Raw genomic sequence first — 18,224 nt, 5'->3', positions numbered from 1 at the left:
GTGAACGACGCCATGACCCAACGTCTCCCCCGTTGATTAGTTTCAGCTTTAAAAAGCTTCTCTCTGCTTCAGCTACCGTCACTGGATGAGTTAAAAATATTCTAAAAGCAGACCACAAATTTGGATACATTTCTGTGAGCTCCGTTTCAGGTATAAATTTCACCCGAAATGCATTCATTACACAATTAAATACACGTCATTGTGCAAGATCTCTCAGAATGAAGGACCATAAACGTATTGGCTAATTGTAGCCATAAGATATTTACAACATCTATATCCTTATGAAATCTGTCTCTTTAATTAGCCTTTTAAGCTGCACTGAACTCACTTCAGGACCTATTCAGTAGATTCACAGAAAGCCTTTATGACAGAGATCGCTTTACATTGCTGCATTCATCTTTCCCTTGGTCCTTACGAGTCTCACAGTTCCTGCTGCTGAAAAACATCCTCACAGCATGATGCTGCCACCACCATGCTTGACTGTAGGAATGGTGTTGGCCAGGTGATTAGCGGTGCCTGGTTTCCTCTAGATATGATGCTTGACATTCAGGCCAAAGAGAGAAATCTTTGTTTCTCATGGTCTGAGAGTAATTCGGGTGCCTTTTGGCAAACTCCAGGTGGGCTGTCATGTGCCTTTTACTGAGGAGTGATTTCCGTCTGGCCACTCTAACATACAGGCCTGATTGGTGGTTGTTCTTCTGGAAGGTTCTCCTCTCTCCACAGAGAAAAGCAGAAGACAGTAAATCTATACTGCTATACAAGCTGCATATTGACTACACTAAAATATATGAAAGTTTTATTTCTATAGTATTTTCCCTTGAGAATTTATACTAAAATGCTTGATGAAATGTGAGGGGTGTACTCACTTTTGTCAGATACTGTATGTATATACAGTATATGTACGTATGTACATATACACACATACGTACATATACAGTTGTATGCAAAAGTTTAGGAACCTCTGACAATGTCCATGATTTTCATTTATAAATATTTGGGTGTTTGGATCAGCAATTTCATTTTGATCTATCAAATAACTGAAGGACACAGTAATATTTCAGTAGTAAAATTAGGTTTATTGGACTAACAGAAAATGCGCAATATGCATCAAAATAAAATTAGACAGGTGCATAAATTTGGGCACCCCAACAGAAAAATCACATCAATATTTAGTAGAGCCTCTTTTAGCATAAATAACAGACTCTAGACGCTTCCTATAGCCTGTAATGAGTGTCTGGATTCTGGATGAATGTATTTTGGACCATTCCTCCTTACAAAACATCTCCAGTTCAGTTAGGTTTGATGGATGCTGAGCATGGACAGCCTGCTTTAAAATCACCCCACAGATGTTAAACGACATTCAGGTCTGGGGACTGGGATGGCCATTCCAGAACATTGTACTTGTTCCTTTGCATAAATGTCCGAGTAGATTTTAAGCAGTGTTTTGGGTCGTTGTCTTGTTGAAATATCCAGCCCCAATTCCTCAACATTATTCCAAAGAATCTGCTGATATTGAGTGGAATCCATGCGACCCTTAAGTTTAACCAGATCCCCAGTACCGGCACTGGCAACACAGCCCCACAGCATGATTGAACCTCGCCCAAATTTTACTGTGGGTAGCAAGTGTTTTTCTTGGAATGCTGTCTTCTTTTGCCGCCATGCATAACGCCCCTTTGTTTTCACCAGTTTTTCATTTCAAAATGAAGCTGGCTTGTCCAAATGTGTGTTTGCATACCTCAAGTGACTCCGTTTGTGTCGTGTGTGCAGAAAAGGCTTCTTTCTCATCACTCTCCCATACAGCTTCTCCTTGTGCAAAGTGCGCTGAATTATTGAACGATGCACAGTGACACTATCTGCAGCAAGTTGATGTTGTAGGTCTTTGGAGGTGGTCTGTGGGCTGTTTTTTTTACTGTTCTCACCATCCTTCATATTTGCCTCTCCAATATTTTATGTAGCCTGAAACCTCTGGCCTTAACAAGAACTGTGCCTGTGGTCTTCCATTTCCTCACTATGTTCCTGTTTATGCACATGTCTAAATTTGTTTTGATGCATATTTCACATTTTCTGTTAATCCATCAAATCTCATTTCACTATTGAAATATTACTGTGTCCTTCAAAATGAAACTGCTGATCCAAACACCCAAATATTTATAAATGAAAATCATGGACATTGTCAGGGGTTCCTAAACTTTTGCATACAACTGTACATATATGTATATAATGTGCAAATATGCATAAATGTGTACATTTAACCCCATACAGACATATATATCACACATACATACAGTTGCATGCAAAAGTTTGGGCACCCCTGGAGGGTTACAGTTAAGCAAGTGGAAGATGAAATGATCTCAAAAAGCATAAAGTTAAACAAACTCTTTTGCAATATTTTAAGCAATATCAGTGAATTGTGTTTTTTTTTTTTTTTTTTTTTTTTTTTTTTTTTTTTTTTTTTACAATTTTAGAGTGGAAAAGGGAAAGCAGCACCCTGCAAAAGAATAGGAACCCTAGGAGACTTGAGCTCTTGGATAACTGTGACCAAGGCATCAGATCTTAATTAGGATGTTAGGGTCATGGCTTATTTACAGGCATCATTAGGAAAGGCCAGGTGGTGCAAATTTCAAAGCTTTAAAAAAAAAAAAAAAAAAAAATACCCAGACTCCTCTAACCTTGTCCCATGGGTTCCTCTAGGCAGGGTTTTCTCACAGTGGCCAACCACCTTAAGAGCTCTAGGAAGCTCTAGGAAGGGTTCTGGTCGTCCCAAACGTCTTCCATTTGAGGATTATGGAGGCCACTGTGCTCTTAGGAACCTTAAGTGCAGCAGAAATCTTTTTGTAACCTTGGCCAGATCTGTGCCTTGCCACAATTCTGTCTCTGAGCTCTTCAGGCAGTTCCTTTGACCTCATGATTCTCATTTGCTCTGACATGCATTGTGATCTGGAAGGTCTTATATAGACAGGTGTGTGGCTTTCCTAATCAAGTCCAATCAGTATAATCAAACACAGCTGGACTCAAATGAAGGTGTAGAACCATCTCAAGGATGATCAGAAGAAATGGAAAGCACCTGAGTTAAATATATGAGTGTCACAGCAAAGGGTCTGAATACTTAGGACAATGTGATATTTCAGTTTTTCTTTTTTAATAAATCTGCAACAATGTCAACAATTCTGTGTTTTTCTGTCAGTATGGGGAGCTGTGTGTACATTCATGAGGAAGAAGAATGAACTTAAATGATTTTGGCAAATGGCTGCAATATAACAAAGAGTGAAAAATTTAAGGGGGTCTGAATACTTTCCGTATATATATATATACAGTGAGGAAAATAAGTATTTGAACACCCTGCTATTTTGCAAGTTCTCCCATTTAAAAATCATGGAGGGGTCTGAAATTGTCATCGTAGGTGCATGTCCACTGTGAGAGACATAATCTAAAAAAAAAAAATCCAGAAATCACAATGTATGATTTTTTTAACTATTTATTTGTATGATACAGCTGCAAATACGTATTTGAACACCTGAGAAAGTCAATGTTAATATTTGTTTGTTTGCAATTACAGAGGTCAAACGTTTCCTGTAGTTTTTCACCAGGTTTGCACACACTGCAGGAGGGATTTTGGCCCACTCCTCCACACAGATCTTCTCTAGATCAGTCAGGTTTCTGGCCTGTCGCTGAGAAACACGGAGTTTGAGCTCCCTCCAAAGATTCTCTATTGGAGATTCTCTATCGTCTTAGTGTATTACCAACAGTAACCTTGGAAATGGTGGTCCCAGCTCTTTTCAGGTCATTGAGCAGCTTCTCCTGTGTAGTTCTGGGCTGATTTCTCACCTTCCTTAGGATCATTGAGACCCCACGAGGTGAGATCTTGCATGGAGCCCCAGTCCGAGGGAGATTGACAGTCATGTTTAGCTTCTTCCATTTTCTAATGATTGCTCCAACAGTGGACCTTTTTTTCACCAAGCTGCTTGGCAATTTCCCCGTAGCCCTTTCCAGCCTTGTGGAGGTGTACAATTTTGTCATCTAGTGTCTTTGGACAGCTCTTTGGTCTTGGCCATGTTAGTAGTTGGATTCTTACTGATTGTATGGGGTGGACAGGTGTCTTTATGCAGCTAACGACCTCAAACAGGTGCATCTAATTTAGGATAATAAATGTAGTGGAGGTGGACATTTTAAAGGCAGACTAACAGGTCTTTGAGGGTCAGAATTCTAGCTGATAGACAGGTGTTCAAATACTTATTTGCAGCTGTATCATACAAATAAATAATTAAAAAATCTTGTAGTGTGATTTCTGGATTTAATTTTTTAGATTATGTCTCTCACAGTGGACATGCACCTACGATGACATTTTCAGACCCCTCCATGATTTCTAAGTGGGAGAACTTGCAAAAAAGCAGGGTGTTCAAATACTTATTTTCCTTACTGTATATATTTATAAAAAAAATCATATACGTATATAAACACACACACAAACACACACAGTATCTTACAAAAGTGAGTACACTCCTCCCATTTCAGCAAGCATTTTAGTATAACTATAGAAATGTAACTTCGATATATTTTAGAAAGTGGTGGACAAAGTACACAAAGCATTGAGTTAAAGTAGAGATACAGTAGATAAAATACGACTCCAGTAAAAGTGCTCACTTTAAACAAACATTCACTTGAGTAAAAGTACAAAAGTACTTTTGAAGGCAAATAATTAAGTATCCAAGTACTATGATTTATTTTGGATATTATGTCTTATTCTAATTTTTAATCACAAGACTCTTGATTAATCAACTTTATGTGAAAAGGCTCTGTCACTCTTAGCACACCAATCTATTAATAGAAGGATATTAATGATTTAAACGCTGATTAATATCTAATAATATATTATGAGCCCCAAACCTTCTTAACAACTTCAGGCAAACAAGTCCACGGGTGTTGTGGCAAGTTAAAATAAGGATTTTTTTTCCATTATTTATTCCTCGCTAAATGCTTCTGCTTGCTATTTAACACACACTGAACTTTATGTTGATGCTAAGTAGGTACTACCAAGCGGCGATGGTGGTTTTAGCCCTGAGTGAACGACGCCATGACCCAACGTCTCCCCCGTTGATTAGTTTCAGCTTTAAAAAGCTTCTCTCTGCTTCAGCTACCGTCACTGGATGAGTTAAAAATATTCTAAAAGCAGACCACAAATTTGGATACATTTCTGTGAGCTCCGTTTCAGGTATAAATTTCACCCGAAATGCATTCATTACACAATTAAATACACGTCATTGTGCAAGATCTCTCAGAATGAAGGACCATAAACGTATTGGCTAATTGTAGCCATAAGATATTTACAACATCTATATCCTTATGAAATCTGTCTCTTTAATTAGCCTTTTAAGCTGCACTGAACTCACTTCAGGACCTATTCAGTAGATTCACAGAAAGCCTTTATGACAGAGATCGCTTTACATTGCTGCATTCATCTTTCCCTTGGTCCTTACGAGTCTCACAGTTCCTGCTGCTGAAAAACATCCTCACAGCATGATGCTGCCACCACCATGCTTGACTGTAGGAATGGTGTTGGCCAGGTGATTAGCGGTGCCTGGTTTCCTCTAGATATGATGCTTGACATTCAGGCCAAAGAGAGAAATCTTTGTTTCTCATGGTCTGAGAGTAATTCGGGTGCCTTTTGGCAAACTCCAGGTGGGCTGTCATGTGCCTTTTACTGAGGAGTGATTTCCGTCTGGCCACTCTAACATACAGGCCTGATTGGTGGTTGTTCTTCTGGAAGGTTCTCCTCTCTCCACAGAGAAAAGCAGAAGACAGTAAATCTATACTGCTATACAAGCTGCATATTGACTACACTAAAATATATGAAAGTTTTATTTCTATAGTATTTTCCCTTGAGAATTTATACTAAAATGCTTGATGAAATGTGAGGGGTGTACTCACTTTTGTCAGATACTGTATGTATATACAGTATATGTACGTATGTACATATACACACATACGTACATATACAGTTGTATGCAAAAGTTTAGGAACCTCTGACAATGTCCATGATTTTCATTTATAAATATTTGGGTGTTTGGATCAGCAATTTCATTTTGATCTATCAAATAACTGAAGGACACAGTAATATTTCAGTAGTAAAATTAGGTTTATTGGACTAACAGAAAATGCGCAATATGCATCAAAATAAAATTAGACAGGTGCATAAATTTGGGCACCCCAACAGAAAAATCACATCAATATTTAGTAGAGCCTCTTTTAGCATAAATAACAGACTCTAGACGCTTCCTATAGCCTGTAATGAGTGTCTGGATTCTGGATGAATGTATTTTGGACCATTCCTCCTTACAAAACATCTCCAGTTCAGTTAGGTTTGATGGATGCTGAGCATGGACAGCCTGCTTTAAAATCACCCCACAGATGTTAAACGACATTCAGGTCTGGGGACTGGGATGGCCATTCCAGAACATTGTACTTGTTCCTTTGCATAAATGTCCGAGTAGATTTTAAGCAGTGTTTTGGGTCGTTGTCTTGTTGAAATATCCAGCCCCAATTCCTCAACATTATTCCAAAGAATCTGCTGATATTGAGTGGAATCCATGCGACCCTTAAGTTTAACCAGATCCCCAGTACCGGCACTGGCAACACAGCCCCACAGCATGATTGAACCTCGCCCAAATTTTACTGTGGGTAGCAAGTGTTTTTCTTGGAATGCTGTCTTCTTTTGCCGCCATGCATAACGCCCCTTTGTTTTCACCAGTTTTTCATTTCAAAATGAAGCTGGCTTGTCCAAATGTGTGTTTGCATACCTCAAGTGACTCCGTTTGTGTCGTGTGTGCAGAAAAGGCTTCTTTCTCATCACTCTCCCATACAGCTTCTCCTTGTGCAAAGTGCGCTGAATTATTGAACGATGCACAGTGACACTATCTGCAGCAAGTTGATGTTGTAGGTCTTTGGAGGTGGTCTGTGGGCTGTTTTTTTTACTGTTCTCACCATCCTTCATATTTGCCTCTCCAATATTTTATGTAGCCTGAAACCTCTGGCCTTAACAAGAACTGTGCCTGTGGTCTTCCATTTCCTCACTATGTTCCTGTTTATGCACATGTCTAAATTTGTTTTGATGCATATTTCACATTTTCTGTTAATCCATCAAATCTCATTTCACTATTGAAATATTACTGTGTCCTTCAAAATGAAACTGCTGATCCAAACACCCAAATATTTATAAATGAAAATCATGGACATTGTCAGGGGTTCCTAAACTTTTGCATACAACTGTACATATATGTATATAATGTGCAAATATGCATAAATGTGTACATTTAACCCCATACAGACATATATATCACACATACATACAGTTGCATGCAAAAGTTTGGGCACCCCTGGAGGGTTACAGTTAAGCAAGTGGAAGATGAAATGATCTCAAAAAGCATAAAGTTAAACAAACTCTTTTGCAATATTTTAAGCAATATCAGTGAATTGTGTTTTTTTTTTTTTTTTTTTTTTTTTTACAATTTTAGAGTGGAAAAGGGAAAGCAGCACCCTGCAAAAGAATAGGAACCCTAGGAGACTTGAGCTCTTGGATAACTGTGACCAAGGCATCAGATCTTAATTAGGATGTTAGGGTCATGGCTTATTTACAGGCATCATTAGGAAAGGCCAGGTGGTGCAAATTTCAAAGCTTTAAAAAAAAAAAAAAAAAAAAATACCCAGACTCCTCTAACCTTGTCCCATGGGTTCCTCTAGGCAGGGTTTTCTCACAGTGGCCAACCACCTTAAGAGCTCTAGGAAGCTCTAGGAAGGGTTCTGGTCGTCCCAAACGTCTTCCATTTGAGGATTATGGAGGCCACTGTGCTCTTAGGAACCTTAAGTGCAGCAGAAATCTTTTTGTAACCTTGGCCAGATCTGTGCCTTGCCACAATTCTGTCTCTGAGCTCTTCAGGCAGTTCCTTTGACCTCATGATTCTCATTTGCTCTGACATGCATTGTGATCTGGAAGGTCTTATATAGACAGGTGTGTGGCTTTCCTAATCAAGTCCAATCAGTATAATCAAACACAGCTGGACTCAAATGAAGGTGTAGAACCATCTCAAGGATGATCAGAAGAAATGGAAAGCACCTGAGTTAAATATATGAGTGTCACAGCAAAGGGTCTGAATACTTAGGACAATGTGATATTTCAGTTTTTCTTTTTTAATAAATCTGCAACAATGTCAACAATTCTGTGTTTTTCTGTCAGTATGGGGAGCTGTGTGTACATTCATGAGGAAGAAGAATGAACTTAAATGATTTTGGCAAATGGCTGCAATATAACAAAGAGTGAAAAATTTAAGGGGGTCTGAATACTTTCCGTATATATATATATACAGTGAGGAAAATAAGTATTTGAACACCCTGCTATTTTGCAAGTTCTCCCATTTAAAAATCATGGAGGGGTCTGAAATTGTCATCGTAGGTGCATGTCCACTGTGAGAGACATAATCTAAAAAAAAAAAATCCAGAAATCACAATGTATGATTTTTTTAACTATTTATTTGTATGATACAGCTGCAAATACGTATTTGAACACCTGAGAAAGTCAATGTTAATATTTGTTTGTTTGCAATTACAGAGGTCAAACGTTTCCTGTAGTTTTTCACCAGGTTTGCACACACTGCAGGAGGGATTTTGGCCCACTCCTCCACACAGATCTTCTCTAGATCAGTCAGGTTTCTGGCCTGTCGCTGAGAAACACGGAGTTTGAGCTCCCTCCAAAGATTCTCTATTGGGTTTAGGTCTGGAGACTGGCTAGGCCACGCCAGAACCTTGATATGCTTCTTACAGAGCCACCCCTTGGTTATCCTGGCTGTGTGCTTCGGGTCATTGTCATGTTGGAAGACCCAGCCTCGACCCATCTTCAATGCTCTAACTGAGGGAAGGAGGTTGTTCCCCAAAATCTCGCAATACATGGCCCCGGTCATCCTCTCCTTAATACAGTGCAGTCGCCCTGTCCCATGTGCAGAAAAACACCCCCAAAGCATGATACTACCACCCTCATGCTTCACAGTAGGAATGGTGTTCTTGGGATGGTACTCATCATTCTTCTTCCCCCAAACACGTTTAGTGGAATTATGACCCGAAACTTCTATTTTGGTCTCATCTGACCACATGACTTTCTCCCATGACTTCTCTGGATCATCCAAATGGTCATTGGCAAACTTAAGACGTGCCTGGACATGTGCTGGTTTAAGCAGGGGAACCTTCCGTGCCATGCATGATTTCAAACCATGACGTCTTAGTGTATTACCAACAGTAACCTTGGAAATGGTGGTCCCAGCTCTTTTCAGGTCATTGAGCAGCTTCTCCTGTGTAGTTCTGGGCTGATTTCTCACCTTCCTTAGGATCATTGAGACCCCACGAGGTGAGATCTTGCATGGAGCCCCAGTCCGAGGGAGATTGACAGTCATGTTTAGCTTCTTCCATTTTCTAATGATTGCTCCAACAGTGGACCTTTTTTTCACCAAGCTGCTTGGCAATTTCCCCGTAGCCCTTTCCAGCCTTGTGGAGGTGTACAATTTTGTCATCTAGTGTCTTTGGACAGCTCTTTGGTCTTGGCCATGTTAGTAGTTGGATTCTTACTGATTGTATGGGGTGGACAGGTGTCTTTATGCAGCTAACGACCTCAAACAGGTGCATCTAATTTAGGATAATAAATGTAGTGGAGGTGGACATTTTAAAGGCAGACTAACAGGTCTTTGAGGGTCAGAATTCTAGCTGATAGACAGGTGTTCAAATACTTATTTGCAGCTGTATCATACAAATAAATAATTAAAAAATCTTGTAGTGTGATTTCTGGATTTAATTTTTTAGATTATGTCTCTCACAGTGGACATGCACCTACGATGACATTTTCAGACCCCTCCATGATTTCTAAGTGGGAGAACTTGCAAAAAAGCAGGGTGTTCAAATACTTATTTTCCTTACTGTATATATTTATAAAAAAAATCATATACGTATATAAACACACACAAACACACACAGTATCTTACAAAAGTGAGTACACTCCTCCCATTTCAGCAAGCATTTTAGTATAACTATAGAAATGTAACTTCGATATATTTTAGAAAGTGGTGGACAAAGTACACAAAGCATTGAGTTAAAGTAGAGATACAGTAGATAAAATACGACTCCAGTAAAAGTGCTCACTTTAAACAAACATTCACTTGAGTAAAAGTACAAAAGTACTTTTGAAGGCAAATAATTAAGTATCCAAGTACTATGATTTATTTTGGATATTATGTCTTATTCTAATTTTTAATCACAAGACTCTTGATTAATCAACTTTATGTGAAAAGGCTCTGTCACTCTTAGCACACCAATCTATTAATAGAAGGATATTAATGATTTAAACGCTGATTAATATCTAATAATATATTATGAGCCCCAAACCTTCTTAACAACTTCAGGCAAACAAGTCCACGGGTGTTGTGGCAAGTTAAAATAAGGATTTTTTTTCCATTATTTATTCCTCGCTAAATGCTTCTGCTTGCTATTTAACACACACTGAACTTTATGTTGATGCTAAGTAGGTACTACCAAGCGGCGATGGTGGTTTTAGCCCTGAGTGAACGACGCCATGACCCAACGTCTCCCCCGTTGATTAGTTTCAGCTTTAAAAAGCTTCTCTCTGCTTCAGCTACCGTCACTGGATGAGTTAAAAATATTCTAAAAGCAGACCACAAATTTGGATACATTTCTGTGAGCTCCGTTTCAGGTATAAATTTCACCCGAAATGCATTCATTACACAATTAAATACACGTCATTGTGCAAGATCTCTCAGAATGAAGGACCATAAACGTATTGGCTAATTGTAGCCATAAGATATTTACAACATCTATATCCTTATGAAATCTGTCTCTTTAATTAGCCTTTTAAGCTGCACTGAACTCACTTCAGGACCTATTCAGTAGATTCACAGAAAGCCTTTATGACAGAGATCGCTTTACATTGCTGCATTCATCTTTCCCTTGGTCCTTACGAGTCTCACAGTTCCTGCTGCTGAAAAACATCCTCACAGCATGATGCTGCCACCACCATGCTTGACTGTAGGAATGGTGTTGGCCAGGTGATTAGCGGTGCCTGGTTTCCTCTAGATATGATGCTTGACATTCAGGCCAAAGAGAGAAATCTTTGTTTCTCATGGTCTGAGAGTAATTCGGGTGCCTTTTGGCAAACTCCAGGTGGGCTGTCATGTGCCTTTTACTGAGGAGTGATTTCCGTCTGGCCACTCTAACATACAGGCCTGATTGGTGGTTGTTCTTCTGGAAGGTTCTCCTCTCTCCACAGAGAAAAGCAGAAGACAGTAAATCTATACTGCTATACAAGCTGCATATTGACTACACTAAAATATATGAAAGTTTTATTTCTATAGTATTTTCCCTTGAGAATTTATACTAAAATGCTTGATGAAATGTGAGGGGTGTACTCACTTTTGTCAGATACTGTATGTATATACAGTATATGTACGTATGTACATATACACACATACGTACATATACAGTTGTATGCAAAAGTTTAGGAACCTCTGACAATGTCCATGATTTTCATTTATAAATATTTGGGTGTTTGGATCAGCAATTTCATTTTGATCTATCAAATAACTGAAGGACACAGTAATATTTCAGTAGTAAAATTAGGTTTATTGGACTAACAGAAAATGCGCAATATGCATCAAAATAAAATTAGACAGGTGCATAAATTTGGGCACCCCAACAGAAAAATCACATCAATATTTAGTAGAGCCTCTTTTAGCATAAATAACAGACTCTAGACGCTTCCTATAGCCTGTAATGAGTGTCTGGATTCTGGATGAATGTATTTTGGACCATTCCTCCTTACAAAACATCTCCAGTTCAGTTAGGTTTGATGGATGCTGAGCATGGACAGCCTGCTTTAAAATCACCCCACAGATGTTAAACGACATTCAGGTCTGGGGACTGGGATGGCCATTCCAGAACATTGTACTTGTTCCTTTGCATAAATGTCCGAGTAGATTTTAAGCAGTGTTTTGGGTCGTTGTCTTGTTGAAATATCCAGCCCCAATTCCTCAACATTATTCCAAAGAATCTGCTGATATTGAGTGGAATCCATGCGACCCTTAAGTTTAACCAGATCCCCAGTACCGGCACTGGCAACACAGCCCCACAGCATGATTGAACCTCGCCCAAATTTTACTGTGGGTAGCAAGTGTTTTTCTTGGAATGCTGTCTTCTTTTGCCGCCATGCATAACGCCCCTTTGTTTTCACCAGTTTTTCATTTCAAAATGAAGCTGGCTTGTCCAAATGTGTGTTTGCATACCTCAAGTGACTCCGTTTGTGTCGTGTGTGCAGAAAAGGCTTCTTTCTCATCACTCTCCCATACAGCTTCTCCTTGTGCAAAGTGCGCTGAATTATTGAACGATGCACAGTGACACTATCTGCAGCAAGTTGATGTTGTAGGTCTTTGGAGGTGGTCTGTGGGCTGTTTTTTTTACTGTTCTCACCATCCTTCATATTTGCCTCTCCAATATTTTATGTAGCCTGAAACCTCTGGCCTTAACAAGAACTGTGCCTGTGGTCTTCCATTTCCTCACTATGTTCCTGTTTATGCACATGTCTAAATTTGTTTTGATGCATATTTCACATTTTCTGTTAATCCATCAAATCTCATTTCACTATTGAAATATTACTGTGTCCTTCAAAATGAAACTGCTGATCCAAACACCCAAATATTTATAAATGAAAATCATGGACATTGTCAGGGGTTCCTAAACTTTTGCATACAACTGTACATATATGTATATAATGTGCAAATATGCATAAATGTGTACATTTAACCCCATACAGACATATATATCACACATACATACAGTTGCATGCAAAAGTTTGGGCACCCCTGGAGGGTTACAGTTAAGCAAGTGGAAGATGAAATGATCTCAAAAAGCATAAAGTTAAACAAACTCTTTTGCAATATTTTAAGCAATATCAGTGAATTGTGGTTTTTTTTTTTTTTTTTTTTTTTTTTTTTTTTTTTTTTTACAATTTTAGAGTGGAAAAGGGAAAGCAGCACCCTGCAAAAGAATAGGAACCCTAGGAGACTTGAGCTCTTGGATAACTGTGACCAAGGCATCAGATCTTAATTAGGATGTTAGGGTCATGGCTTATTTACAGGCATCATTAGGAAAGGCCAGGTGGTGCAAATTTCAAAGCTTTAAAAAAAAAAAAAAAAAAAAATACCCAGACTCCTCTAACCTTGTCCCATGGGTTCCTCTAGGCAGGGTTTTCTCACAGTGGCCAACCACCTTAAGAGATTAAACATTTCAAGAGGAACTAAATGCACAATTGCACAATAAGGGTTTCAGAAAACATTCCTATTTACACTGGCATTAAGAAATCACCCCACTCACATTTAATCAATATACACAAGGGCAATGCCAAGGGTAATGTTTTCTGTGATTGATTAACTGTTTAATCCACTACAATGTGAAATCAATATGGTGATTCATCAACACAATTATCTGATGGGTTTTTCCTCATACCACTAACATCTGTTAGAAGTTCTTATAAAGCCTTAATAGAATAGACAGGGCAATAGCATTCAATTTACTGTCCTTTCTACCTGAATGTTCAATGTGGAATTTGATTAAATCCCTGCTGCCTTTAAAAAAAATTTACACTGTCTTGGATAAGTGTTTTAACATCATCCTGAAGATAGCTCTTTTTTAGAAGGTAGATTCAGGTCTAGCTATGGTAGACAGTTTTATGTTGGGAAATCATGAAAACAATATGATCATTTGTTTCACTGTGTTGCCTCTTAATATTAATTGTTTAAACAACCAACCTAATAGACCACACCTGGACAACAAGAAACGTCTGTCACATATTCAAATATTACGATTTTTTTATTCACCTGCCATAATGCAAGTTGTTTAAAATATCTAGATAAAGTCATTTGAAAATAAAAGTCTCCCCTCTTTGAATTCTATAGTTTTACATATCAGAACATGAAAATCATACAGGTCTTAAAATTTGTTAAATGTGTTCTTAGAAAAACACAAGACATTTTGATTCATTATTTATTTTACAAATGCAAAATCAAATAGGCATGTATGGGAAAACTAAAAAAGTATACCCTTAGTGCTTCCAATATAGGCTAAGGTGCTGCTTATTGAATGCCCTCGATTAACTGATCATCGGCAAGTGTGACCGCCTTCATAAAAGCCCATGTTTGAACAGTTTGCTGGTCAGAAGCTTTCAGGTATTTGTTAACACAATACCAAAGAGGAAAGACATCAGCAATGAACTTAGAGAAGCAATTGTTTCTGGCCATCTGGAAAGGATTATAATTATTTTCAAACAATTCAAAGACCATTAGAACATCGTAGCACAACTTAGGTTTGCAAAGTCAAGACCGAACAAAACAAGACTTCTGGAACAATGCCCTTTAAATAATTGAGACCAAAGTAGAGACAATTAGAAAAAGAATATAAAAAAATTCATAGATGTTAATTTTTACACGACTGTAAAAGATAAAATTTCAAATGCTAGTGTCATTTATCTATCGATTACCAATCGGAACATCTTCAATGTATAAAAAAAACAAAATAATTGATCTTGCCATTTAAACACATTTGGAAGAGAAGAAATATATCAATATGAGATGTTTGTGAAACTGTACCTCATCGCTGACTAGCACATGAATGCCTGTGGGTCCCTGCTTGAAGATCTGACTGATCTGGCGTGGAGAGATGTTGAAAAGCTGAGCTAATTTCTCAGTCAGCTCAATGGCTGTTAGGTCCTCCAGGTAAATTGCATGATACACTATAAACATTAAACAAGGAATAAAAAACCCTTTTTATAAGCTGTTTTAAAATTGCTTTAATATAGATGTACCTTTACTCACAATAAATCCCCACAAGGACATACCAAAAAAGGTATTGCTAGCACTATCTCCGTTCTCATGTTTTTGTTGTTGGTCTCGGGCCTGCTGAGACTCCTGGCACACGTAGATCGTGAGTCTTGGGCGTACCACCCTGAAATAATGCATAAATAAAAGAACACAGTCAGCAGTGCACACAAACATTAACACATACACACGTGTGACTGAACTGATACCAAAACATTAATTAGGACTAAAATGATTCCTCGAGAAACTCCAATACAAAAAATCATCAAGGCAAATTATTTTAGTCTATTTTAGTCCTTTAGTCCATTTAACTAAACACAGAGGACCATTATTACTCATGCATCACCTGCTAAACTATAGAGCGCTCTGGACAGATAAACACAGATGATGCTGCAGAATGAAGGAATGGAGAGAAAACTTTAAGGGGAGAGGAGAAAATTCATATGGAAGCCTGTTTCCGACAAATAAAAATTTAAGTTTGCCTAATTCTGACTTTTTCCACGCAATTACAACTTTTTTCCTCGCAATTCCAAAAAAGAAATTTTTTTCCCCAATTGGGCAGCGTCATAATCGTATTGTATCAAACCAAGCCTCCGATCCCTGGAAAGAACAAGACAGATGAAGCAGAGGAGCCTCGTTCATACACCCACAGCTTCAAACTTCAGGGCGACAACATGGTTGTCATGGGTGGATGCACCAGAAATGTGGATGTTTATGAGAAACAAACAAAAAAAGAATCAGAATTGCGAGAAATAAAGTCAAAATTGTAAATAAGAAATAGGCAAACTTTTTTTATGTGGTGGAAACAGGCTTCCATGGGATTCAGGCCAAAGAGAGATCACGTCAGGAAAACACCATACAGTGTGTTTAATTTTTTTTTTTTTTTTTTTTTTTTTTTTTTTTTTAAGAGTAATCTGAAAAGATTTTTATATTTTAATTATGATTTTTATTTATATATTTGTATTTTGATGTAAATAGGCAATTAAATGGGGGGGAGTGGTGGCTCCAGCGGCTAAGGCGCTGGGTTGCCGATCAGAAGGTCGGGGGTTCAAGCCCCGGTATTGCCAGGCTGCCACTCTTGGGCCCTTGAGCAAGGCCCTTAACCCTCTATGCTCCGGGGGTCCCTTACGAGGGAAATATTAAGGTCCGTGACGTCGGAGTGACGTGGGGCCGCCTTCCTGTGGGCTCACCACCTGCAGGAGGGACCGTAAGGGACGGTGCTGTGAGGATTGGGCAGCAGTCGAAGGCAGGGGCCTGCTTAGACTGCTGCCCCCGCGACCCGGATTACGGATAAGCGGGAGAAAATGAATGAATGGATGATAGGCAATTAAATGCACTAAATGTGTTTAGTTTTCACAGATATTCTTGTATGCAATTTCCGCAATAAAATGTGAATTTTTCTAAAAAGGAAAAAAGTTACTTGTTCATTTTAAGAGACCAGTCTTATTTTTTCTTCTATATTTAGTATTGCTATCCGATTACTCGATTAATCGACTGAATAATCATTAGAATACTCTAAAATTCTACAATACTAAAATAATCAATAGCTACAGCCCTGCATTAATCACCATGAAAAAAAAAATAACACCCTGTATAGTGTCAACCTAACAAGAAGTTTTAACACTCTGTATAACTGGAGTTGTTCTACATGTATAACACAAATATTCTAAAAAAAAAATAATTTGTTTGTGCCTGTGTTTATGTAAAAACCAAAACAAAAAAACCCATTCACCTTCCTTTGAGCGAGTTAAATAGTCGTATGCCATCAGCTGGGCCACAGATTTGAATAACGTCCTCTCTAGTAAGTTTTAATAGGTCTGCCCCTGATGACAATCCCAACAAAAGAATGCATACATTTCATCAATATACAATGTTATATAGCATTTCTTTAAACCCAGAATAAGCACACAATGCCTTAAGATTGCTGACTATGGATAAAAAGCTGAAAATACAAGACATGAATTACCTGAGAAGTTTGTGAATAGACGGCAAAATGGTGAAAAGCGGTTACTATGAAGCCATTGCTGTGCTTCTTGGGGTGTTGCAGCGGGCAGCAGATTCTGTTTGTTTAGTATAAGGAGAAAAGTTTTATGTAGGGATTCGTATTATAAAGTCATTAGAATTTTTGTTCTATTTAACAGAACTTTCCCTTTCACAGGCAGATGTAAAATGATGCCTCTTGCATATTTTGAGATCCAAAATCGAAATCTCTCAAAGCTAACAAATGTGATTGTTTGTTCCCCGTTATTATCTAAGGAAAGATAATTTTTTAAAGATTTTTTATTTATTTTTTATCTCATACAAACCCACAAATAAATGTTAAACCATGTAATAATACCAGAGCAGAACATTTGCACATTAAATGTATTCACCTGCTGCAACACTATTACATGATTAATTGATTGAGTGATTATTTCATGACAATGATTTTCATGAAAATTTCTTCTTAGGTTTAGGGACCAAAAACATAATGGAGGCTCTTGGCATTTACCTGCAAAAACAGTAGCAAGTATAGGGCTCAGCAGACATCTCTTGTTAAACTGTACAATGTACACCAGAGACTACTTATACAATTTCAAATTACCATGTCAAACACCAAAGAGTTTAGGATTAAATCATTATTGCAATACACTAATATGTTTTAGGGCTGGGCCACTCAAGCACATTCACAGTCGTCTCATAGCCTTTCCTTTGTTATTTTGGCTGTGTGTTTAGGGTCGTTGTCATGTTGGAAGATAAACCTTCACCCCAGTTTGAGGTCCAGAGTGCTCTGGAGCAGGTTATCATTAAGGAGGTGTCTGTACATTCATCTTTCCCATGATCCTTATTAGTCTCACAGTTCCTGCTGCTGAAAACATCCCCGTAGCATGATGCTGCCACCACCATGCTTTACTGTAGGGATTTTATTGGCCAGGTGATGAGTGGTGCCATGGTTACATTCTTCTTCCCTCCTTCTGTTTAAGTTTAAGTTCCTCAGTACGCATATAGAGGTTTTTTTGCCTGCAATGTACCTGTCACAATATGGTAATGCTACACACATAGTAACGAGTTTTTCTCCATAACTTTCATACTTTCTATAGACGAGCTGTTTTACATCTGGTTTGTACTACACCAGTCGTTTGTTTCTTTTTCAGAACATCCCAAATTGTTGTATTGGCTATGCCCTTGACCTGCTTTTCTTCCACAAAAAGCTCCCTGGTTGGTTAATAATTTTAACAACAAATGTAGTGTTCACAGGCAATACCCAGGGCTCAAACCAAGGGAAGTTATCCTAAGCTATTAACTCTAACAATCTAACAAGGCACACTTGGG

General features: G+C 38.3%; 1 protein-coding gene across 2 annotated transcripts in view; it reads right to left on the bottom strand.

Annotated features, from left to right (window-relative positions):
* Window positions 1-18,224, bottom strand: part of tfcp2 (transcription factor CP2) — a 40,260-nt gene that overhangs the window by 8,613 nt on the left and 13,423 nt on the right. For both annotated transcript variants that reach the window (XM_083570540.1, XM_083570541.1), the window contains 4 exons: window positions 16,879-16,972; window positions 16,645-16,735; window positions 14,933-15,039; window positions 14,685-14,827 (listed from right to left, as the gene is read on the bottom strand). In XM_083570540.1, the coding sequence (XP_083426666.1) occupies window positions 14,685-14,827; window positions 14,933-15,039; window positions 16,645-16,735; window positions 16,879-16,972 (435 nt within the window). The remainder of the gene's footprint in view (window positions 1-14,684; window positions 14,828-14,932; window positions 15,040-16,644; window positions 16,736-16,878; window positions 16,973-18,224) is intronic.

Source organism: Silurus aristotelis, assembly GCF_946808225.1.
Source record: "Silurus aristotelis genome assembly, chromosome: 19".
Classification (NCBI taxonomy): Eukaryota; Metazoa; Chordata; class Actinopteri; order Siluriformes; family Siluridae; genus Silurus; species Silurus aristotelis.
The sequence above is the reverse complement of the archived record's forward strand: the minus strand, read 5'-3'. Positions and strand labels throughout refer to the sequence as shown.